The sequence below is a fragment of the Vanellus vanellus genome, assembly GCF_965231255.1.
Source record: "Vanellus vanellus genome assembly, chromosome: 4".
Lineage (NCBI taxonomy): Eukaryota > Metazoa > Chordata > Aves > Charadriiformes > Charadriidae > Vanellus > Vanellus vanellus.
This window is the reverse complement of record NC_138909.1, coordinates 5792410-5817595: the sequence shown is the minus strand read 5'-3', so window position 1 is coordinate 5817595 and position 25186 is coordinate 5792410. Positions and strand designations below refer to the sequence as shown.

The 25186-nt window shown below is 34.7% G+C and overlaps 1 protein-coding gene across 1 annotated transcript in view; it reads right to left on the bottom strand.

Moving 5' to 3' along the window:
- The window catches only part of USP53 (ubiquitin specific peptidase 53), a 28887-nt gene extending 3938 nt beyond the window's left edge, over positions 1 to 24949 (bottom strand). The window contains exons 1-14 of the mRNA XM_082481989.1: positions 24557 to 24949; positions 22042 to 22134; positions 18613 to 18747; positions 16879 to 16992; positions 16710 to 16792; positions 16282 to 16387; positions 15458 to 15604; positions 14805 to 14954; positions 14151 to 14322; positions 13042 to 13191; positions 11748 to 11891; positions 10812 to 11544; positions 7300 to 7373; positions 537 to 636 (exon numbers count right to left, since the gene is read on the bottom strand). Of these exons, the coding sequence (XP_082338115.1) occupies positions 537 to 636; positions 7300 to 7373; positions 10812 to 11544; positions 11748 to 11891; positions 13042 to 13191; positions 14151 to 14322; positions 14805 to 14954; positions 15458 to 15604; positions 16282 to 16387; positions 16710 to 16792; positions 16879 to 16992; positions 18613 to 18747; positions 22042 to 22134; positions 24557 to 24700 (2345 nt within the window). The 5' untranslated portion in view covers positions 24701 to 24949. The remainder of the gene's footprint in view (positions 1 to 536; positions 637 to 7299; positions 7374 to 10811; positions 11545 to 11747; positions 11892 to 13041; positions 13192 to 14150; positions 14323 to 14804; positions 14955 to 15457; positions 15605 to 16281; positions 16388 to 16709; positions 16793 to 16878; positions 16993 to 18612; positions 18748 to 22041; positions 22135 to 24556) is intronic.
- Between the last annotated feature and the right edge of the window lie 237 nt (positions 24950 to 25186).

The window sequence follows — 25186 nt, the reverse complement described above, 5'->3', positions numbered from 1 at the left end:
GACTTCTGCTCTCTTTTAAGCATCCCTGTGACTCAGCCTGATATATCTACTTTTCAAATATTAGATGTTATTTTTGGGTGCTAAATTTGTATTTAGATTTTTTATTTTTAGAAGGTACCGAGCACTTACAGTTCAAATTAGAAACAACAGATACATAGCAGCAGCTTCTAAACAGAAGTTACCTTTTCCTCCCCTTCCAGCCAAACTTTTCAAAACTTTATGGGGTTATTGCGCTAACCACAAATTGGTTAATGGCTGCCTATTATAGTATATAAATTCAAAACAGAAAAATATTAAAATGCTTTACTCTGGTAAGATGGTTTAGCTGTAAGCTACCTGGTTCCACTGACAGCATCAAAATTAAAATAAAGACAGAGCGCATTTAGCCCTATCAATTATGTAAGATACAAAAGGCATTGTCTGTCAAAAATAATCGATAACTTAATTTTTGCATGCTTAATATTGATTACTATCACATAACAGAATTCAGTATTTCTTGAACTATTACATAGTAAATTAATGCCAGTATTAGTTACCTCTGTATTGGAGGACTGGGCACCTGCAAATGTAATTCTGTTGGGAAATTAACATGAGGTCTGTAGTTAACTTCTGAATTGATCTGGTCTTTCCTCAAGTCTGGGGGTAGAAAAAAATTATTTCAAAATAAGCAGAAATAGAGTGCAATTCCTTCTTTGTAATTCTTCAGAGGTTACAAAACCAAACAAAACCACAACACAACAGGAAAATTAATTCAAGATTTGACATTGATCAGAATAACCATTTTGAAGACCCTACCCTTTGTCACAGAAGGTCAGATCTTACATCCATCCAAAATAATTTGGAGGAAATCTTGGGCAGTTTGTTTTTGTTTTTTTTTTTTTAGTGTTACCAGAAAATAGGTAATTACCACAATTTTGAAGTCCTATCGGCATGTTTTCAAGATCATCTTAACGTTTCATCTAATCAAAAGCACATTTTCAAAAGCAGCTTTTTATAAAAGTATGTTTATTCAAACATCCAAAGTAATTTAAATTACAAAATAAAAACTATTCATGATTTCTGAAATTTCACATCATGTAATAACTATTAAATGGAATGAATACTGTAGGGATTGGAGGATGTTTTGCTTTTTTGTTGTTGTTTGTGAGTTTGTTTTTTTTTAAATAAATGCATTATGCGTTCTTTGAAACAGATTTTAAAACTTAAAGCAAACTGCACAGTTTGTAGAGATGCCGAGCAGACAGAGAACGCCCTCAGTCATGTGCCCTAAACACATAGTATGAGAGCGCCTGGGCCACCAGTACTACAACTCACACTCTAGAAGCTCCTTTTATTCACAGGCAAAGGCAAAGAATCATTCTCTAGAAATACACAATTTTTCAACAACGCAGCTCCTAGTTAACACTAAATAAAGGAAGCATTGAAGTATCCATGTCCACACTGCATAGAATAAAACACTCTCTTGACAAGGGACAAGCAACGGTCTATTTGTTTAGAGATAGATATTAGAAGTCTTCCTAATGCAATGATTGGCCCATTATAATCAGTCACCTGCTCTAAAGCCATTCAAAAGATGCCTTATTTTGTGTATGGATTAGATTCACGTAAGTACTACGCCTATTTCAGAAAAACAGGAATTAAATTCAAAAAAGGCAGCATATATTTCCTGATTTCTTGTAGAATAATTTCATGTACAGTAGACAGTACTTAGCCAGTTTCCAATGGGATAATATAGGCTGTTCTAGACTTTTATCAACAAAAGCTACAACATTTTTCTATCTATTCTTAAATGATATAATCTTACCAAGATAAAATATTTTTTAATCACTTATTATTTCCCCAGGTTTAAACAAAGCCTTGGAACTTTTGACTTGTGAACATATGAGTCAACCACACCAACAGAAAAGAACTAAACTAAAAACTTTGGCCAATGCTGCTGGGTGACACTTATTTTGAGGGTCAATATCTGCCCTATGTTTAATTGCTGAAAGACTAAAGACACTAAATCTTTGACAAAGAACACAGGTTGTAGAGGCTAAAAAGGCATACAGCACAGGAGACAAAGCCCCTATATATGGCTTTCCTTTGAGCCTCAAAATGAAAAAAAAAAAAAAAAAAAAATAATCAATCTTGCTATTCTGGCATGATAAACAATACTACAACCTTAGCAAGACTACTTCTGGGAAAATATTGTTACTGAATGAGCCCATGTGACACTGGCAAGGGACAAGTAATTAACATGAAAGAAAGTTCAAAACCGCTTGAGTGGGCCATGGCATCAGAGCTAACTAACACTGAGGTAATATTGCAAATAGAAAACATTTGAATTTGCTACAGATTATAATGAACTGTAAATTGCTTTACTGGGGAGGGGGAAAAAGCACAGGTTCTGTCACATTACTTCCTGTGACTATTTCCACTTCAGTCTTTAATCTTAGGCTTAACTTCAGGATACAGTTCTAGGAATGAATTGGTTAAATAATTTGCTAAATTGACAGTGTCTGAAGCTACTGTTTTTAACTTGCAGACTTTGAATATATTGAGTTTTATACAAGAGCACATCTACTTAAAAATCACAAATAAATTGCCCATAAAACTGCTCTTTAATTCCCCAAAACCGCCTGATGTGAAGATTACAGATTTTATTTTTTTATTTGTACTCCAAACTCCTAAGGAATTGAGCCCGTTCAGCCCTTCTGAGAGGCAGTATCACAAATGGGGCAGGAGGCGGCAGCAAAGGTTAATACGTTGTTTCCATGGTGTGACCACAGCACGCGTTCAGCGTAAGCTGCTCTGCGATACCAGGCGGTTTGTGCCTTCAGAATTCCAGCTAACTTATAAATAGATGTGTTATTTTCTCTTCTGCTGACAGGATATCCATGCATGGTTAAAACCAGACGTGGACCCGACTGGGAATTTTGGCTCTATGTTCTTTGCAAACCTAAATATGGGACACACAAGCACTGTGTTCAGTGGGAGATTGACATCCTTATCAATGGGGCATAAGAAACTTACCAATAAACAAAATGTAACTCTGGTTTCCCAGTTACAAAGCAGTCTGCTTTTACAGACATCTATTTTCACATCTGAATAGCTAACCTAGATTTTCAGAAGATTAACAGCCATTCTATTGCCAAGAGGTAGGACAGACAAGTTCTCCTCTAATAACTCCATTTACACATACAGAACATTTGCAAAATTCTGCAAAGCCCAATTTCTGGGGAAAAAAACCCAAACAACCCAAACCAAAAACCCAACCCCTCAAAAACCACATTAAATTCAATTTCCTTCTAATGTGTTTTAGCTGCATGTTTCCTGTACTTTTGATTACCTGATTAATTTTTATTTTTTTTTTTAAGTTGCCAATAGAAAAAAACAACCAAACAAGGTCTAATACTTTTTGTAACAAGTACCGTGGCAAATTCCTCTCCCTGAACCCAGACATTTTCCTGTATTCAATTGAAATCACAGACGAACTTACTGGAAGCTTTGGAAACGTGGAACAAATACGTACTCCCATTCAAGAAGGTAAACACATTATAACTTGCCCAAAATAGAATATTATTTTTAAAAAACAGTGACAATCTTCAGAAAAAAAAATTCTTTATATTCAAGAAATTGTCCTTTTGGAGCAACATTCTGTTGCAAAACAGTTCTTACACATTCATTAGTGGATTTTTTCCAAGGCTTTAAACATCGGGAAAAAATGAAAATAAAGTTCCACCGTTGTTTTTCTTGGGGGTGGGGTGATATATACTTGCGTACGTGTGAGAGTTTAACTAAGTTTTGAGGTGAAACAACAGGCGACAAAGTATACCAACTATTACCCTCTCTTCGTTCTGATCTACCCATCTCAGGAAATTTATGAGGTCTTTGTTTTAAAACCCAATCCCGAATCTTTGCATCATCTATTTTAAATTGCAAACTTCTCACGTTAATAAACTGCATTACAAATGTGGCAGTGCTTTACATTTCAATTTTCACAGGCTGTTTGACTACATTTGGAAATCTTGAAAGTTTAGGGTTTGGTTTGGAATGTTGGTTGTTTTTTTTTAAACTAAAGTCTTTAATCTATCATTTAAAGATACTCCAGAAAAGCTTTTATTTGTTTCCGTTTAATATTAAAGTAAATAAAGTAGCTGCATGCTTTAATTCACTACTCAGTTCTTCAGACATGACAGTCATAACCTTATGGTGCAGTCAATGTGTAATGACTGGATTTTCTTAAGTATAGTTGCATATTTTAAATTATTACTATAAATGTATGGTTTGCCTAAGATGATGAGTTTTCTTTTACAGAATTGTAGCTTGTTTGTGAGGTTTTCTGAAGTGACAATTAAGCAAAAGCAATTTAGATTCTTCTTCACATACTCACCAGAGCTTCAGAATGACTGTAGTTTTCAGTTCAAGTTGTCTCCCGCTATTGAACTGAAGAATTATTAATGGGAAAACCTCCAGATTTCTAATATTACAAACATTGCTTTGCATTTATTTTCAAAGGGAAGCAACTATTAATTTAAGGCATTGATTCCAAGTACATCCTTTCCTGAGATCACTGAACAGGCAGCTTTCAATACTACATCTCAAACAGGAGGCCATCAAGCCCTTGGCCAATTTTAATCACAGTGCTTATTCTACTGACAGGTTAGTTCAAGAATGAAGTGGTCTGAGCTTTAGGGGGCGAGAGGGTAGGAATCTAGAAAACAGGGCTTTGAGGATTTATTTTTTTTTTTCCCCCTTAACCCTCCCAACAGTAATGCCTTTTATTGAAATTGTCAGGAGTGGCAATTTCATGGAGATACCTGTGCCTTAGGAATCAGGGAGGGTTGTCATGAAAGCCACAAAAAACCCTTTAGGATTGAAAATTATTATCAGTAGCTGGCACATGGACTGCTCTGAAAATTAAAAAGATTCTATAGCCCTTTCCAACTTCCAAGAATTATAGTCATATTTCTTCATCTTAAAGAATATGAGGTTGGAAATTTTGCCCTCCCACTGTTCATGTCACACGTTCTCTATAAACAAAAAAAATTAGCCTCCACAGTTCATCAAGTTCAAACTTCATAAACACTAACTCTTTAATATAAATTAAGGATACTGCATCTGCTTAATATCCACATTTTTGTACCAAAATTTGATGGCAGAAACTAAGGATTTGCTTTGTGGGACATCTGCTTCAGCACTACAGTGATCTACTGCTTACTACCGGAGAAAGCAGCAGCCATTTGAACTGCATAACCACTGTGTGATCCAATGTTACTATCTTTATAATGCTCTAACAATAAGTTTATTTTTGTAAGTCTGGGACAGAATTCCTCAACTGCTGAACAGTAGCCTTATTCAGCTCCAGTTAAAAATGAGGAACTGATAAAGCACACAGTTATACAAATGGTGGGCATAATTAGAAGTCCAACATTATTTCCATAAGCCATAAGAAGTTTACCACACAAAAAAAAACCCACCCAGAGATTTTTTTTCAAGTTGCCACGAGAGGTTAACAAAGATTAACACACTATTATTAACAAAGTTAACATACTACTCCTCTGTCAGAAAATACTTGGAATTTCTTTCTTAAAGTACTATTTTCTACAAGTCTGATTGGTATTTACCTACCAATCCATGTCTTGTTTATAATATTCAGAGGTATAACACAAGGTAATACAACTGACACCTGTAAATGACTACTACTATCCTTGCTAAAGGTGTCTTGACACACTTTTTAGACAACCAAAAACTGAGTCTAAATAAATCTTTAATTCCACATGTATGTGAAACGATCCAATTCTTCAGGTATGTTTTCAGTCCATTAATCACTCCCACTAAAAGTATTATTTTCCAAAACATGCATTCACGTGTGAACTTCATATTTGATTTAGAATACATAAATTTTTGTTATGAAACTATTCAAAAGTTAGTTACTGAATTAGAATAACTGAATAAACGGGATCTTACCATCAATGTTTTATGATAACTCTAAGGATCACCTGGAATCACTATACTTTTTAAAGAAAATGTTTGATGCATGTTGAAAGCTTTAAGTATACTGAAGTCCAGTACATAGTTCTCTCTGGAGAATACTCATTACTAAGCTCAAACATTGTTTAAACCCACCTATATTTTATTCTGGCAGGGTCCTTTATGTACTTGCCACTGGTGTTTGGGTTTTTTTTTTTTCTTTTTGCTATCCAAGTGTAGTTTATTTCTACTGGTATAAGTACAGTACAGTACACTAAAGCAGAGTAAGTGTCATGCAAAACCAGATCTTTGCATTCCATGCAACATCAATTTTGGGTTTGTTTGACAGCAAAAAACCAAACACTAAATTAGTTTTCTTTCTACAACCAAAAAATAATGACAGAAAAGATAAAAGTATTGTGGCACCTCCCCCCTCCCCAAATTTAAGTCTTAGAAGAAACTATACTACGCATTATTTGAAAAGAAGTATGATATCTATAAAAATCAAACATTTCCTGGGGAAGTGGCCTAATATTTATTGCAACTCTTTGTACAAGCACCATTCAATTGTTCCAGCAACAGTAGATAATGATTTTGGCTGGCCTCATACTGACCTATAATATTTATATGCCAAAGCATTTATCAACTTCATAAAAACCCAACAGACATATTAGTATGTAAAAGGAAGTAGATTTCCTTATTACAAGTGTTTCTTCCTGATATTGCTTCATATCTTGAAGGAAAACAAATGGTACCAAAGTCCACCCAGACATTTTAAAAAAATCTTCCATCACTTTTCCATCAAAACGTACCAAGAAGGGATATGAACGCTTTCCATCTTTATCCATCAGTCTAACTCACTGAAAAGGTTAAAAATGTAAACAAACCCAAAATTTGGAATTCACTGTAGAGGAAAAAAAGCCCACAGAACAGATTTCTTTTGCCCTTTTAGAAGACAGTACACAGGCTATGATGAGTCAGCAAGAGAGCCCTCTACTGAAAAAAAAGTATAGAAAAAAACCCTAACTTCATGGCCAAAACAGCCACAAATTCCATGCCATTTTTCTTCCAATCCACCTAAGTACAACCAACCCAATACACAAATTGTATAATTTTGAAATATTTGGTTATGGCTTGTTAAAAAACAAAACAAAACAAATTGTATACATATTTTTCAATTTTATGAAATATCATTAAATTGGGCAGCAAAACTGAAAAATACAAAAGGCTAATCAGAAATCTGTCCATCTCTTCTGTGATATTAGTAAGTTAATATTAAAATTCTGGTACATCTAAATTAGTTTTAGAAAACTTCTCATTCTTTATACAAGTTAAAGTTCTTACCATAAAAGTTTCTGTTCTGCTGGGATACTGAATATAACACATTGTCAGCTTTTTTGGTTGACAAGTTCTGTTCGCTGTAAAAGAAGCATACATGTAATTTGAAGGTTTAAACTATTGATGTATGATCACAAACTTTATTGCCTTGAGTGCAAGCGTAAAAACTTTGCCTATGTGCAACTGACTCTTGTTCTCTCTGTCACAATTTTTAGTAACGCAAACACTTTACAGAAGATACGTAATATAGCAGAGGTGGCCTTTAATACTTTTAACACCGTTCCCACATGTGACAAGCTCTGCTGATGCACAGAAATTCAGGATGAACTGAATCATTTAATACGGACAGGTAAAAAACAAATAGTTTGCGAGGCTGCTGCTCCAGTTTGTTCTGGAGAGCAGATGCCCACTCATTCCAGCTCTACTGTAGAGTACATTAGCAGGATGCCTAACACACAGCACATAAAAAGCAAATTTTCTTGATCTTAATATCACATCAGCCTGCTTAAGAAAGACAGCTGGTTCCCCAAAGTTATAGACAACAGAAAAAAGGTATGTCACCTGTGAGAAAGAACTACTGACTGCAGTTTTCCTCATTGTAAACTATAATATTCATAAAAAATTTAAAAAGTGCTTATTAGCAGAGATCACCAAGAAAGCACAACACTATTGAATACATGTTTACTGCAGTGATTTTCAAATGGAACAGACACTACTGGTCACCTAATTCAATTTATCTGTAGGTTTTAGTTAAAATTGCTGCTTTAGTGCAGCAAAAGAACACTACCCATGTGGTACTATATGGTTTCCAATTTATTGCCAGTATCACCCATGTCTGAAACAAATATATTTTCCAGTGTTAAGAGTTTACACCCTGAATATTTTGAATTTAAACATATAGCAGCATCTGATTATGACAAGCTTGTCTTCTAAAAATGCAAAAATCTCCTCAGTATCAATATCTTAAGTATGTGTAACCTGTTAGCTAATATTCTATCTTGTCCATTTTCCTAGTTTGACATTTTGCTATTCATTAATACTTTGTTGTGACAATAAACATCATTCTTCTAAGTTGTGATTGCCACTTGGTCTTTGACTCATAGCAATTTTCATTTAAAAACTTTTCCGAAAACTGGAAGAAAACCAGAAGATTACAGGAGCAAACTCAAGAGGAGAAAACAATAATAATTAAAAAAAAAAAAAAACCACCAGCAGATTTAGTAAATCTTGCTGGTTTTGCTGAGCAAAAAGCATTCCTTACCAATACAGATAGGGAGCTCACAAATACTCTGCCAATTCCTTCCCTCGCCAAGAGTAAGGTAGGGAAGAAGATACACAGTGGCATTTTTCAAGTAAAAAAAAAAAAATACTATTGTTATTGAAAGGACAGAAAAACAAGAAAAATACTGAAAGAAACAGGAAGAATGGAGACAGAACCTAACACAAAACAAAACACTAAGTAATTTTTTCCACCTTCTAAAAGAACTTTCAAGTAATTCATTTGTATTTTGTTTGTTTTTACGAGACAAAGTCTGAACGGTTAGAAGGGAACTAGTGGGTATTGCCTGTCAATTCCAATTACCAGTCATACAAAAGCCTTCTGAAAGTCCCAAGATGACATTTGTATTTTGATAAAGTCCTTTTTTTTTTTGTCTTTATTTGACAAATATCGAAACAACAGCGTAGTCAGATTCTTAATGCTGTTCTAAATTTATCATACCGTCTCTCATAAAAAGGCACATGCAGCATTTAGGCATCCCATTACCTCTTGGACATGTTTTAAAATGAGGCATGGTTGAAACTGTAGAAATCACTGTTCAAGGCAACTGTAAATACTCAAAATATAAAGATGGCTTGGAGTAACTTTACACATATTTATATCACTACCCTACAAAGAGGCCATAAGGTTTTTGTATAGTGGGGTTTTGTGCAGTTTGTTGGTAGGGGAAAGGCAGGAGTGGGGGAGGAAAAGAGGGGAATCAAGAAAGGCATGGGGTAAAAAGTATTTTTTCATCAGAAGCGGACACCACAGTCATAATCTCCAGTTCAGAAAGACCATAAAGCAACAAAGTACAACAGCCCAGAAGAATACACTTACAAAATACCACTCTATCTGCTGTCATCTTTCATAAGCGTCTGCTACCGGCTACTGGTGTAGACTGAAGGCATGTTAGGTGATCCTTTGCCCCTGTCCTGGCATGGCCTTTTTTATGTCCTTATTTATGCTTCTATATGTGAAATAAAATAATTCCCTAGGAAACTAAGAACTAAGCAAATGACTGATTTTGACTTCTTGCAATTTCCAAAATAATCAAAGACACTTCAATTCATATAGAAGCCGTATTTTTTATGTTTTAAATAAAAAAAAATGTTTTGGTAACTTGCTACAATACTTTATGAAATGAGTTCTAAAATTTTGCATCTCTGCTTAGAGAAGTCAGAGCCTTTTCATTTCCTGGTATTTGCTATCCCCTTCCCCTGTAAAAGAATTTTTCATGAAAATATGTGTCCAAATTTGCTCAAATCTAGCAAGCATTTGTGACTAGGCTCGATCTCACAACTAGGCTCTTCCACTCTACGGATATAAACAAGATTTGACAGAAGAATGTATAGGTTCTAGCATGAAGTATGTTCCACATACAGTTTAAGACACACAATACAGAAAACCACATGTGGAAGGTTGATAACTTTATATTTCACAGCACCACATAATCATTTAAGTTGCAAGGGATCTCCTCAGATCATCTAGTCCAACCCCTCTTGCTCAGGCAGGGTCAACTGGACTGGGCTGCCCAGGACCATGCCCAGTTGGGTTATGAGTATCTCCACAGAGACTCCGCAAAGTCTCTGGGCAGCATACTTGTTACTAATTAGCATGCATCAATTCTTAGTAAGTTTAATAAAATTTGGCTACTAATGACATTTTTGGCAAGTTTTAGTAATTTTACACTTTTCAGCAAAGATTTCTTTCAGACAGGTCAATCGCTTATCAAGCAATCGATATATATCTGAGGTGTCCCAGAAAACTGAATTTCAGAACAATGACTAGTAACAGTAAGGAGATTCACCTACTGCCATTCCCATCTCCTTGTCTGTACAACTTGTCACAGATATGATTTATACAGACACTTGTATTCCATTACAGATGGCAAGTTACCCACAGTCTAAAAAACTTGTAACTAAAGAAGTGTAGCAATTATTTCAAATTAATACACCCTGCCCCTCAGCAGGGCTTAGCAGTTCTGGCTCAGCGCCATAATAACCTGGCTCAGTGCCTTCCAAACAGAACTAGTGTTGCAGCCTCAGAGTGAAGGTAAACTTAACACTTAGATGTCTGTACTCTTATTTCTAGATATGTCAGTAGCTTTCTACATACCTGACCCTCAAGCGTATGAAGTTCCAAAGCATGTTTTCTTGACCTTTTTTTTTTTTTTTTTTTTAAAAAGGCACATGAACATTAGAACAACTTATTTTTCAGTAAATACAACCCAAGCAGGTTCTAAGAGCATTAGCATTACCTGCAGGAAGCGCTTTCTTTAACATTCTTGACATCTGCCGGATTGATTCCTTCAATAACAGGCGAGTCCGGATTTGCAGATCCATTGCTGATATGATCACTGCTTTCATATCCAGATTCTGTCCTCTGAATTTGCCAGTTATCACCAAGGATTTTTCTCTCTGTAAATCCTTTGCTTTTTTCAGCATTTCCTTTTCCCTCTGAATCCAGTGAACTTCGACTTCCTGTATCCTGTTTTGTTTCATCTTCATATATGGTCATTAAACCTTTCTGGATTTGGTTCTCTTTTGGCCAATGGTTAAAGCTTCGCTCCTTTTCATGCTTAGATTTACTGTTTGGATTTGCCTTGTGCTTTGGGCTATGCTGTTTTTTCTCTGTCTCACTGAAAATGCTGTCTACATTTAGTGTTTCTCGCATAGGTTTCCAGCCTTTACTTCTGCTTCTGCTGCTGCTGATACTTCCTTTGTCCCTAGAGTCTTGGCTGGTGTCTGTATCATAGCCAGTGACACCATCAGTCCGGGTCCTGATCATTGGTTTCTCCCCAGCAGGAAAAGCTTCTGTTTTATTTGATCCAAGCACCTGTACAGAAAGCTTTGCTTGGTGAGATGCATTGTCATACTTATAGGAGGCTTTTCCCTGGCTGCTGTATATGCGCTGATCAGCGCAGTGTCTAAGTCCATTTCCAACTGGAGGAGACCCCGACTTCACATTGGAACGATCTTCCCCAATCAAATCTTAAAGAAGGAAAAGAAAAAAGCTCCATTAAAGTTCTCATTAATATTTAACTGATATTGTTACAGCAAACAAAACAGTTTCCCGTTTTTCAGTAATCTTAAGAGTGTGTTCTCTTAAAAGGAGAAAAAAAATCTGCACAGCTAATATTGATGCTAAAAGGTATTTAATGCATTGATTCTCTGGTCATATTTTTAAAATGTACCTCTTTGTCTCCCAGGTTCTTTTCTTGGCCCTCTGTCTACATCTTTTCGTAAAGATGAGAAGTTTTTCATATCAGCAGCTTTCTGAGCACACTCTCTGGATATGTCCTTTAGCCTGTCCTTTTGTTCGCTGTAACTTAACTTAGCTGCAAAAAATACTTGTTATCAAAGATCATTACTAAAAAGTCATTCATCATCAAAATGCACAAATATATTTATGTACTGTAACATTTAGTTTTTAATATTAGTACTACTTAAAAAGACTACTGAATTACATAACACAGACTATGAAGATGAGATGTATAGTATAAATGTATGGGTATCTCCAAGGAGTCCACTAAACGGAGCTCATGAAAGTAACCAAAGCAGCATTATGTCAACCATGTCTTACAAACAACTCTTATTAAAATTGAATGGTCGAGCCATTTTCAAAGCATATACTATGTACGTCAAATTTTATGAATTACACTGAAAAACTGGATCTAAGTTTAATCTTGTCTAAATGCAAAGGTTTATTTTTAATAAAACAGTGGAGTCACTATGAAAACAAATCCTTCTATTTCTGAAAGGGTAAATACTGAGCATTTTTGAGTCATCACCAAAAAGAGTTAATCAAGCCAAGCATTCTCAGTTTTAAAAAGTCTAGGAATTCAACAATAAAGACAGAGGGGAAACATCTCAAGAAAGTTCAGAGCAAAGTCACTGACAAGTAATGCAGAAGTCACTGCCTCACATGACTTCTTACAGCCTGATTTGCTTGGAAGCCTAATGTACAGATAGAATGTTTTTTTAAACAGAGAAGAATACTTTCCTACTGCTCTTTCCAAACTAAAGACAAAGTCCATTCATACACCGGACTACAAATAAGGCTGCATATCACAATATTGTTGGGCAACAGCGTTCCTCAAATAGCTGGTGATCCACAGAGCCACACTTTGTGCTCCAAAAGATCAAACCAGCTTCAAGTTTCTGATGTGCCTTTTAACTGACAATACGGTTGGAAGGCATAAAGATATTTGAGAAATGGATCAAAGCCTCAAGAGCCACTTTAGTGTAGGAATAACAAAGGGTAATAAAAAAAATTTGTGTTTACAGTTCTCCAGAAAAGTTAACATTCCATGGCAGACATTACTTAAACATTAGTTGTTATTCAGAGATTCCTTCAAGTCAATGATGGAACTCTTCCTTTAGAAGCAGTTCTAGTTCAGAGGTTAGCATATACCTGAAATGCTATCAACTGAAGTATTTCATAAGATGACACGTTTGGGTTTTTTTTTGGCAGTGGAGGATACATACCTGGACCTTTACCACCACTAGATTGAATATGGCTTCTACTGAACACTGAATTATCTGGCTGAAGTTTTTTGCTACTTCTTTGACTAGCGGGGTCTCCAATTCCATTCTCTTTCATGTGGTCTGATTTAGGAGCAGAATGCTTTTCAAATCCTATCAAGTAACATAAGCATCTTTAGAAATTAAAAGCTTCCTAATTTAAAGTTTCCATTCTAAATTAAAAAATAAGAAAACTTTTTAATTGCAGATTAAAAAAACCCCACAAACTACTCAGAGAAAAACCATGCCACATTTAAATATGCTAGGCAATAATGTTCTGTAATGTATTATATACTGCCATATTTATGTTGGTAGACTGTAGTGGAATAAGGTCCTCAATCCTTTCTTCCCTGAAGCAGTCTATGTCCAATTGCTACTCATTATGTGAAGAGGAACACATCAAATTCAATTGGCCTTTTATTTAATTTACTTGTATGTTACGTTTAACATTAAAAACCAACCAACCAACCAACCAACCAACCACACCACCCCAGGACAGCAGTGCAAGCTACAGAACCAAAAGACTGGATTTTTATATATTGAGGCCTATGCTATACTAATCTCTGAGAAAAGAGGTTTCCTGCAGCTCCTTCTGATTTTTCTAAATGTTCTGAATTGGTGCTCTCTGTTTGTGTATATATACACACAAACACGCATGGTCCAAATATATCTCTATATTTGTATGAAGCTTTACTTAAAGTATCCTTTTATAACATTTTTAAGACATTTTAAATGTATCAATACACACATAAGAACATTCGCATATACAAATTACTACTGAAATTACTGGTTATGGGTAAAGTAGTTATGACCAAACAATCTACAACAGAAAATCTTTTTCCCCATTATCCACGAGTCTCAATTTGTATTCCCATATCAGAAACAAAACAAACAGTTCTAATATTGAATACATACACTAATCTATTTTCTCTTGAGGCCCTTTAGATAATTATTGCTAAAAGTATTTAAGAACAAACCAGCTAATCCATTACCTTCTCCTTTTAATCCCCATTTCAGAAATATAGTTGATACTGTTACTAAAGAAAGAAAAAAAAAAAAAAAATCTTAATTACCCAAGTCTTCCCCATTTCCTCCTGCTGCTTTGCATTGAGACCAATGAATAATCTGCTTGGGAGCATCTTCTGGAGACACAGCTGTACCATCTGGGTTAGCATAAAATAGCAACAATGGCTGAAAGTGACATCGAATGCACCTGGAGACCACATCTTTCCATTTTGTTCCAATCTAAGGAAACAAAACAAAACCGCAAAACTTTTATCAACACCATTGAATCCAATTATGGAAAGAATAATTTATTAAGCAACAGGTACCAAATGCCTGATTCCAAAGGTATATTAAGATTCAACATTTTGGTACATGAACTCGTGTAAATTGTGGCAAAAAGCTAGAACCAATATTAGATGGGCTAACAATCAGAACACCAACACTATGAATACAGCTGCCAGTAATTAAGCCTTCTTTTTCATTACAAGAAGTCCAAGTTCAACAGTAGACAAGTGCATTAACATTCTGAAACAGCATTTGGAAGGCAGAACTGTAAAGTAGTGAAGTAAATTCTAAGATCAATTTATGAAAACTTATTTACAAAACCAAAGGTTCATTAAAATAAAGACATTTGTTCAACTTGTTTCAAGTTTGGTGTCAGAAGAATGCATTCTAGAAAAGTAAAGATCACTACATTTGGTAGCAGTAAAAAGAGTATTTACCTCTTTTACATTAGCATCATCAAACAGCACCCATTTGCAACTCTTGGTGTGAAAGGCAAAGGCACAGTAATGTCGACTTGTGTAGCAAATCATTCCCACAAGAAAAAGTTCACTATTTTTGGCATTTTCATCTGTAACCCTATAGAACAGCTGTAAAAATGGTTATATATTTTAAAATATGCGTAAAACATTTAGCCTCAATTTCCAGACCTACTACTGGCATCTGACCAAGGCAATTGGTATTAAATACCCTGTTGCATTATATAATTTTTCATGAGTATAAATAATGATTTTTGCACTTATTATGTCTATTTTTAACATTTATTTTTGCATAGTTGAAAGAGTAAAACAATAATGCTGTGGAATAACTCCACAAATTTCAAACTGAATATGATATTCCTAGATTTTCAACGAGGCATTCACCAATGTTTATCTTTGCATGTAGGCACAAGACCAACACTTCTGATGGGACTTTTTTACTCCTACAGAAACAACATCAAGCAACACATTATAAAGAATACTAAAACCATAAACTTAAAACATAAAAATGTATGTGTGTATATACATTTGTGTTTTGTATATATTTACATATAGACAAAATACATGTAAAATGAATTCTAGAATAAGCAAATAGTAACTTTTAGGTCAGATACCCCAGGAAGATAAAGTTGTGTTGCCAGATTCCGCATAACCTCTTCTGTCAGGTCAGAGTGTTCTGAATCCCAGACTAAACCAATTGTGACAATCTCAGGACAATTCATAAGAACACGACGAATTTTTATTTTTTGACCACAGTTACTCTAGAAAAAGTAAAAAAAATGTGATGGGAGAAAACAAAGCTGTTTAAAAAAATGAAAGTTGAGTTACAAGATAAGAAATAGTGCAACCAAACAATTCTGCAACTTCTTCTAATTATGGTATTTGTTTCTAACAATTTAAGAATAAAATTCTTCATCATAAAAACCCTCTGATGAAGACTGCAGCTAAACTTTGACATCCAATCACCACCTTGAAACAGAAATCTCTGAAGACATCCAAGTCACCATCACGATTTCTCTTTTGTTCCCCCTCCATTTCATCATTAAAGCTTAGGTCTGTGTGTTCTTGTGCGCTTTTCTATGGTTCCTAAATTAACAGTATTTACAAAGAACTATTTAATGAAGAGAGGAATATGAACTAAAGCAGCTCCACTCCAAAAATACACCTGTTCCAACTAACCAAAACCACCTAGCTCTGTGTTAAACATGAAGTGAAGAATAAAACACAGACCTAATAACTCTACTTTCTAAACAAGCCACCTACAATACCATGTTTAGCTCTAACTGGAGAAATAAAATATAAACTTAAGGACTTTTTTTTACCCTATGCTGGACTGTGCTGAAGTGGCCACAAGTAATCCTGCTTTTAGGGAATGATTTAACATCTTAAAAATTTCTCCCTTGTAACTTAAAGTAATGCAAAATCCTTGTTTACTTACAGGACACTTCCTGTAGTCATCAGCAGTATTTGCTGCCTGCAGCAATTCTGCAAACATTTCTGGCTTGAGACGTTCATGCCTCTCCATCATTCTTTCTACTTCATTACTATGAAAAATAAATGGAAATAACTGTTGATCTCCCTTCTTAAGAATTAACAGATTTCAGTCAACTCTCAATTAACTATATCCTATGACTGAAAAGAGAAGACACGGAGGTAGAACAGTAGCAATACATACTTTTTGTCAAGGTGTCTCTACATCTTGCTTTTGAAATCCAAATGTTACTTTTGAACAGTATCTCAAAAATATGTTTTAACAAAGGAATACATAATCCTCTACTTTACTCTTAGAGCATTTCTCTGACATGCTTTGCTTATTATTGGAAGGGTGTATACAGAAAAATGAGATATAAGAATAAAAGCGCTTACCACAGGGCTGTGGTAGAAATATAACGCACAAATTCTGTAAAAGGCAATGGGTCTGATGATGCTCCACAACTGCGACATACACACTACAAAAATAAAAATACCTTTGTTTTTAATTATTCAGGACAGTGGAAACAAATAATTTGTTAAAGCAATCAAATAAAGGTCTGACCTGTTCATACAGTGTCATAGCAAACTTCTGATGAGAAATACAGGATTTTGAAGTGCACATATCTGTTTCACTGTTTGGCACTAGGTGAAAGTGAATCCTCTCAAGGATATTTTCCTAAATAGAAATAATAATGTAAATATAAACAGAACCGATGAAGTCAGAATATATGAGCAACTTTACAGTTTAATACTCCAACTACTCCCCTTGGCTCCAAATAGTCCACCTACAAGTTTAATGTGTATTTAATTCTGTCCCTATTTGCAACCCAGTGGATGGGAATTCTCTTCATCTCAAGGTTTCCAAACCTTAACAAAAGAGCATTAGACAACAGTTACCCAACTGTTTGTCCACAGTGCATTAGTCTTTGAAGGAAGTGAATCTTCAAGAAAAATTAAAACAGCTGTTTTACAGTAAGACATGTTACTAATGTCGTTGCACACAATGACTGAAATATTTGTTGGATTAGGCCTCTGTTTCAGTTTTCACACTTTTATGTTTTTCTCTGCATATCAATCTCATCATCTGATCACATTTAGCACATGCTTCAACACAAGTACCATTGACAGAAGCATGGAAAAAGCTAATAAATAGCATATGCCTGATCCCATCCTGAGCCTCACCTTTTAACCTTAAAAGAAAAAAAAAAAAAGTACTATGATGGTCATCAGTTTGGCCCCTGAATCAGCAATGCCATTTTTTCTTCTTTCTCCAAAAATATCAGAGGTAATGGGAAGAAGAGAATCTATTCAGGTAGATCATTCAGACAGCTGGTTACTTCATGGGTTCAAATGCATTTTGATTAGATGGAGCACTACTGAAAAATTCTCTTTCACAACTGCAATCCATTAACTTGACAGCAAGATCTCAAACGGCCAATTTCAGGAGTTCTCCACTGGATTCTCCTATGTGTGTGAAAATGCAACTGGCAGGCAGGTATTCATTTGTGGATACTTCCAAAGCATGTCCAAAGCAGCAACCATATTTTCTGTGCCTCAAATCTGTGTCTGAAGGTTAATACTGTTGGGTTTTGTTTGGGTTGTTTGTTTTGGTTTGTTTTTTTGTTTTTTTTTTTTTTTTTGTTTGTTTTTTTTTATGGTGAACAATTTTGTCCAATACAGGACTTCTTAGACAGGCTTCTTTACCAGTGTTCTACGTGATCTTGAGTCATCTTTTATGGCCACAGTAATGGCTCATATTTATCAATGAGACACTTCATAAAAGCAGAAAGTAACTGCAGCAAGAGTCAAGATCTTCAAGTATTCATTCACTCTTGGATAAGAAAATGGAAATTTCTTCTGCAGAAGATTTCAGTAATGAGCTGGCTAGTTGCAACAGAATGTATTTCAATTGCTGATGAGAGAATACTTGGAGGAACAGACTATATATTTAAATCCGTAGGTGCCTTTTCTCCTGAGATCACCCTTCTCTCTATCCAAAAAAAGTTTTAGGAGCGATTGAGAGTTCATCATTCTCACTGACCTCCTGTAGTTTTACATATCCCTCTGCCTGACCTACAGTTGGGGAAGAAAGTACGGAGCAAATGCAAGAATTAGTCCATCCCACATTACCAGACACCTACTCTATGTGTATGTTCCCCTAAACTGGCATAAAGGTGGTCAGTAGTATTATGTCATTTGTATCCTACCTGTGAGCCTGGAGCTACCAAAAAAACAGGCCAGGTTGGCATCCACAAAACAGACATAATTCAACACAACTAACACAAACAATACTTACAAAGCATTCTGCTGCATCATCCATGAATCCAAGCTGGAAACGCTGTTCATCCTTAAAACTTTCTGCCAGGGCATGTCTCATATTATCTGACGGCAGAGCTTTTTCTCGACTGTGTTGAAATTGTGAAAATATTGCCTAGGAAGAAATACAATTACTCAGCTTCATTAGCCGCTTGGCTAGACACTGTGGTTCTACACAAATATATCAGTTCTTATGCAGCATGTCTAAACAGCAAATATACAAAAAGTTTATAACTCTATGCAACTTTAGAAATTACTATTTTCTCTTGAAGCTACTTAGGTTCTATGCTCTGTTACTTGTTCCATTATAAGAAGTTATGCTACCAAATGGAATTTTGAGCCAATAGAAAAGCAACATAAAAGTGCATAAAAATGCAGGTGATTGACTTTAGCTCCCAGAAGCAATACAAGTTTGTGTTGTGTAATTGTGGTGTGTAATTATGCAGCTTTTTTAATTTGGCCACTGGAATAGCAGTTCATGCATCTATCTCTCATCTTTACAAATGATGTGTATTTCTTAGCACATAATGTAATACCACTCAGGTTAGTTTAACACCCATCATTCACTAAATAATGTAACATTTACTTTACTACTTCAGACAGGAGTGTATCTTCATTAAGTTATGGATATGCAAAAAACTCCCATAAATTAGACAGAATGCTGATAATCGTTGCTATTAAATCAGCTCTCTGCTGAACCAGTGCACGCAATACAAGAGAACAGGTCAATATCTGCAGTTCCAGAACATGAAGAAAAAAATCAAGTGCAATATATTTTCATTTCCCAGAAGAGACAGTTGGCTACTACTTTTCTTTCTGGCAGAGATATGTATGCAAGTGACCTCATCATTTAGCAAGTAAGGGAGGTTGATTTTGAAAGAACTGAAAGTTAAAAGCTATTAAACAAATGAGAAAACTTTTGCAGATATTAAAGGGTATATTCCATTGTCAAGAATTTTAAGTCAAACTTTAGAGAAAAATGAAGAGAATAAAGACAAAACAAATCAGAAGCCATGTAAAATATAAATAAGGATAAGCATTCTTCATACAGGCCTCCTACAGTTAAAAAAAAAATATCGGGACAGAAGGCAAAGATACAACAGATAAGCAAAGTTTCACTGCTAACAGAAAGTAGTGTTTTGATCACGATGCATTCCATGGTAAATGTCTGTCAAATATTTAAACTTCCCTCTCATAACAAAAAGCATGGACTACTGATAAAAATGACAGTCAATATCTCAATGCAAACATTCAAAAATAAGTTTTTAACAGATCTGACAATACAAGTTAACTCTGCTTTGAAAAGATTTATCACTTCTTTTTTTGGCTGCCAGGTTGTATTTGGTATGCAACAGAACCTTACACGTCCAACTAAAAAAAAATTACAGATAAGCAGTTATGCAGATATGTACACTCATTTTAGTGGCCTGCATAGTCAAAGCCCCACCCCAGTGCTATCCAGAGAAGAAAAGAGCATATTTTGGAGCCCCAAAAACTACAGGAAGAGAGAGGGTATTAACGTACAGCAAGTGGTAAGTTTAGCTGGAAAAAAGAAGCATCCGGTCTTCTCAAGTGGACTGCTAGAATGGAATGATTCATTACTTACACGTTCAATTGCGATACACGACGAGCACTACCTTCTTATGTTTCTGAGCACAATGAAGCTGCTACATTATTTTTTTACTATAATTTCAGCTATATGACTAGTTATTAAAAGCATGTAGTGTAATACATATTTTGCAGCAATTGTCACCCTTAATCCTTCTTCATTTCTTAAAGGCAGCTGCAGTGCAGCATTAAACAAGACTGTATATGACCAGAACTCGCCATGTAACATGGATCAAATCAAAAGGAAAAGACCATGAAGTTTACTCTATTATTATAACATCAGGTATGAACATGAATCCCTATACACACAAAACTCCAGGAAACAAAAGCTATCATCCCAAGACAGACAAAAGATTTTATCTGAAAAACATAGGTATGCCTGAATTATGGTCTGGACTTTAATGTACTTAAAAGATGAAGTGTCCAAACACTGATGAAACAAGTAAGTCCCAACAAGTTCTGTAGAGTCAAGAGCTTGTAAAAAGTTTGGAATAAAAGCCCCAGGAAGTTAGTCTCAATATGTGTAGTCTCAACCCACTTCAACTTGTTGGCCTTTTAAAATTAACCATTTTAACAAAAGAAATAAAAATACACCTCCTAAAAAAAAAAAAAAAAAACAAAAACCACCCCAAAAAACCAACTACATTTGGAAAAAGACAGAGACACATTCAAAACCATCTGTACCATACTGCAATCATGATAACCAATAAAAATGGCTGAAAAAAACTACACAGTTCATAAGTTATACAGCTCCTGAAAGATTAAATAAATGTCACTGCAAACAGTTCTTGCCTAAAACACTTATTTGGTAACAAAGTTTGGTCTGTGAAACTCCCTGAAAATAAACTCTAAAACACTTGGCTTATCCTTCCCTACAATTTAGCATCGTCAAAAAAACACTTCCTCAATAAACTACATTTTCAAATAGCGTTGTCCCTTTCAACTCCCTCCAAATGAGCAATTCCCAGTTCTGTGTATCTACTACTGTATTTGACTATATATTCTACGGTCCTGTGTTAGAATGCTCAAATGTCTTTATTGTCAAATTGCAGTAAGAGTAGAGAGTGCATACTGCTTAAAATAAAAAAAAAAAAAAAAAAACACCCATCCTTTTTTCATTAGGATTTTTATCCCAATGAAACAGAGATACCATGCTTACAGCTATTTCCCTAATGACTGCAGGCAGCTAAATACCAGTGCAGTAAAAGCAGTAAGAACCTAACAGAATTCGACAGTTGTTTACAGACTTCAGATGAGTTACAAAACTGTTTGAAGCGCAAAGTTTATATGCTAGTTAAGATATGCAGATCTGACTTACTTTCAAACACTAAAAAGTTACCAGCTTTCGTTAGTTTTCCAGTACCACTACCTGCCTTTCATTACAAACCGAACAATGAAGTTCTGCACCATTACCATCAACTACTGAATAAAAAAAGAATCTTGAGACCTTATCAAACAGTAATATAGTATTCAAACACTAAAGGAAAGAGCAAAAGCATATGCATGCAAATAGAAGAAAAAATCTCTGAGAGGCTAGAGAGAAATATGCAAATAAATTATACTGTCTTTTAATATCCAAAATTCTGTGTTTAAGCAGACTGTAAAGTATGTGTATAAAAATTTCTTCTTTAAACACAAGAAAATATTTCTGTTACAAACATGTTACAAATGTCCTTAAATCTAAATAGTTTCTTTACACAAGAATGAGAGTCACCCAGACATATGTATGATAGGGATATAAATTAGTTAAATTATTTTTCCCTCATTTTGAAAGATGATTCTTCCAAAAATTATTATTTACCTTTAAAGCACAAAATATGCACGCATCTCCCTGACACACATGCCCAGTTAAACCTCTTAAGCTTCGTCGAAATATGTCAAGTTGCCATAATACCTATAAAAATAAAGTTTAACAGAAAATAAATAATGAGTTCTGGAGGTTCTACATTTAATACAGCAACATATATTAGATTTTCATTTTCTTTTAATTTCACATAACATCTACAACTTGAGCACAAACATTTCTACAAGAATTATGGTCCTTTTCCATTACTTTGGTAACTTGAGGTGGAAGGTTTGCATTCACCACTCGTAAAACTTAGATCTCCTTTTTAAACTTTTTGCAACAATGGCAAACAATATACTTTGTGTGGAAAAAGAGGTGAGGTACTCTTAAGGAAACAAGCAGCAAGCTAAACTGTGTACAGAGATTGTAACATTCTTCTTATGGCTTTATGTAAGAGGAAGGTAGCTATGCAGCTTCATTCCTCTTTCTCTTTCCCTCTCCCTCCTTCTGTGCTTTCTTTCAAATAAAAAAAAAAAAAAGGAAACACAGAAACTGAATTGTTAGGTAAAATGCAAGCATCATTTTGGATTAAGTCTATACTACATTCTTATGATCTCTTACTAAAATGATTGCCGAAATATGTTTGGTTTTGCACAGATCAAAATAATCCTGGTGCTTAATTAGGTATGTTTCTAACTTTTATTTGTGTAACTACTCTATATAAAGGTAACATCAGCTTGGCGACACTACACTGCTTTCAGTATCTAATGTCTTATGTACACAACCAGTGCAGTAGTTCAGAAAGTTGCCCATTAAAAAAATAAATTAAAAAAACACCACCAAAAATGAGATCTCAAGAGGGACAGTAACACAATAGCTGCAAATCCAGAAAAAAAATAAAAATCCTATCTATAAATATAAAAGCTAAAATGAATTAGAATGCATTTGAAAATGAATGTCTAAACCTCAGTTCTGAAGGCTGAACAGAGGTTAAAAGAAAAGAAAGGAACACATTCCTCCTTGTAAAAGGGCAGTCACCAATCATCAGCCACCATCTGATAAACAGCAGTAGGTTGTGAAGTAGTAGGATTGTCTGAAACTATAACTAAAAATTACTTGGGGTTTAATTTTAGGGCACCCTCAGGGAAAATAGCAAAACTGCAAGAGAATATAGGTCATGCTGTTCCCATTGAATGTAAAACAGCAAACCCATTCTACTAAATCTATTGTGCATTTTTATTTTAAAATTATTTAGATACCATGCACATACACACCACGTAGATGTCTCTCTCTCATTTCTCTTATGTTTAAATCCATACCATTTTTAAGACTTACAGCTTTTAGGAAGTCTACGCATCTATTAAGCCCTCTGCCAGTTTGGCAAATAATTCTCTACAATTTGAAAATTATCAGGTCCAAAATCTAAGCATTAAAAATATATATATATTGTTCTGCTCTTTATTTGCACAGCCTAGAAATTTGTTGTTGTTAATTTCTAAATTTAAAAAGATTATAGTATAAACTAAACTGTGCTGCTATTCTGACATGCAGACAATGTGGAAAGGCTAGCACTGCTCTGTCACAGAATTAAGTAAATCCCCATATTCGCTGTCATAAGTAGGCTTTTAAAAGCTCAATTTTTTATCATGCTAATGTCACCATACTATTAAACCATACTTAAGAGATCTAAAGAGCCAACATTTTTTTAATTACAGCTCATAGAAACAGAATAGTGTGTAGGTAAACGCATGCAAGAAGCTGGTTGGCAATATGTATGCATATAAACAGTAAAAAGAAATCTAAGTCATATTTCTTTGCTATCAAGTATATATCCTACTCTAATTCCATAAATCTTTCCTAAGATTAGAATCAAAGCTTTCAACTACATGTGCATTTTCTAATATGTCCTAGTCCACAGACTCACGTTCTAATTCTGAGAAAACATTGTTGTGGTTTTTTTTTTAAAAAAAGTGTCCTATTCAATAGAAGTAGTAGCACTGGTTGCCCCACATTAAAAAGTGTCCTGTAAATTTTGCTAAGTAATAAAACTGCTATGTCTGACAGAAATCTCAGCTTTAATTTCAAGTAGCAAGTTTTAAAGTTGTGTGTCATAAGTTTCCAAATAAAAAAGGGAAGTTTTTCTGATATTCTTAATGCATGCAAACAAAATAACATGCTGTCATTTTCTGCAAAACTGAATATTTAATACTCTCAATCAATTCCTCAAAATTAAATGCTAAGTAAAACTACTTCCACACAGTTGTCTCTTCTCTTTCAATTGCCACTTTTTAAAATGGACTTTCCTAAAAAAAAAAAAAAAAGACCTGCTATTCTGTCTTACTTTGAATCTTTAAGTTTAACTGAGAACTGAATTTAACACCATTGAAAAACATGCTGTATTTTTCTGTAAAATACATATACTACAATACAAATAGTAAAAAACAGCATTGCCAAGAGCACACTTTCCCTACCATGACCATCTAAGCTGCTATAAAACCAGAACATTTTATTAAATGAATTTTTTTCTTACCTGAACAGCACTATTAAGAAAGCAGCTGTTTTGGCCCGGTTCATTTAGTAAGCCTTTTGTAGGGGCCAGGGACAGTATACTTCCAGGCTGATAAACTTTTCCAAGGTTACCCCCTGGTTTTCTTAAGAACTTCACCCATGCCATGATTTTTTAGACTTTATAATCGCAATATTTACACTTAAATATTTAAGGATATGATGGGTGCAAGGCAAAGAAGGAGGTCCTAAGAGAATTGTTCTAAGGTCAGGGCATTCCATTCAACTTTGTGCAACAGGAACCATTTTCCGTGAGCAGCTGTCGGCCATCTATCAGGATCAGTGTCTCAGTTAAAATACAGCTATACAAAGTTTTTAACTCTCAGACTTAAAAAAAAAAAGAAAAAAAAAAAAGAAAAAAAAAAAAGAAAAAAAAAAAGGTGTCCAGTTAAGGTTAAAACATGTTACTAAGTTCTTAGAATAAAAGTTCTTATTAAGCAAGTTGCACAGTAACTGACTTCTCCTTCAAGGAGTATCAACAAAGTATTGTTACATATCATTAGTTGTATTATATCTCAAGTTTGTATATATCCCATGGGAAGTTCTTGACAGGTGTTATACTCCTGTTCTCTCATTTCGTTTCATCTTCTTTTTA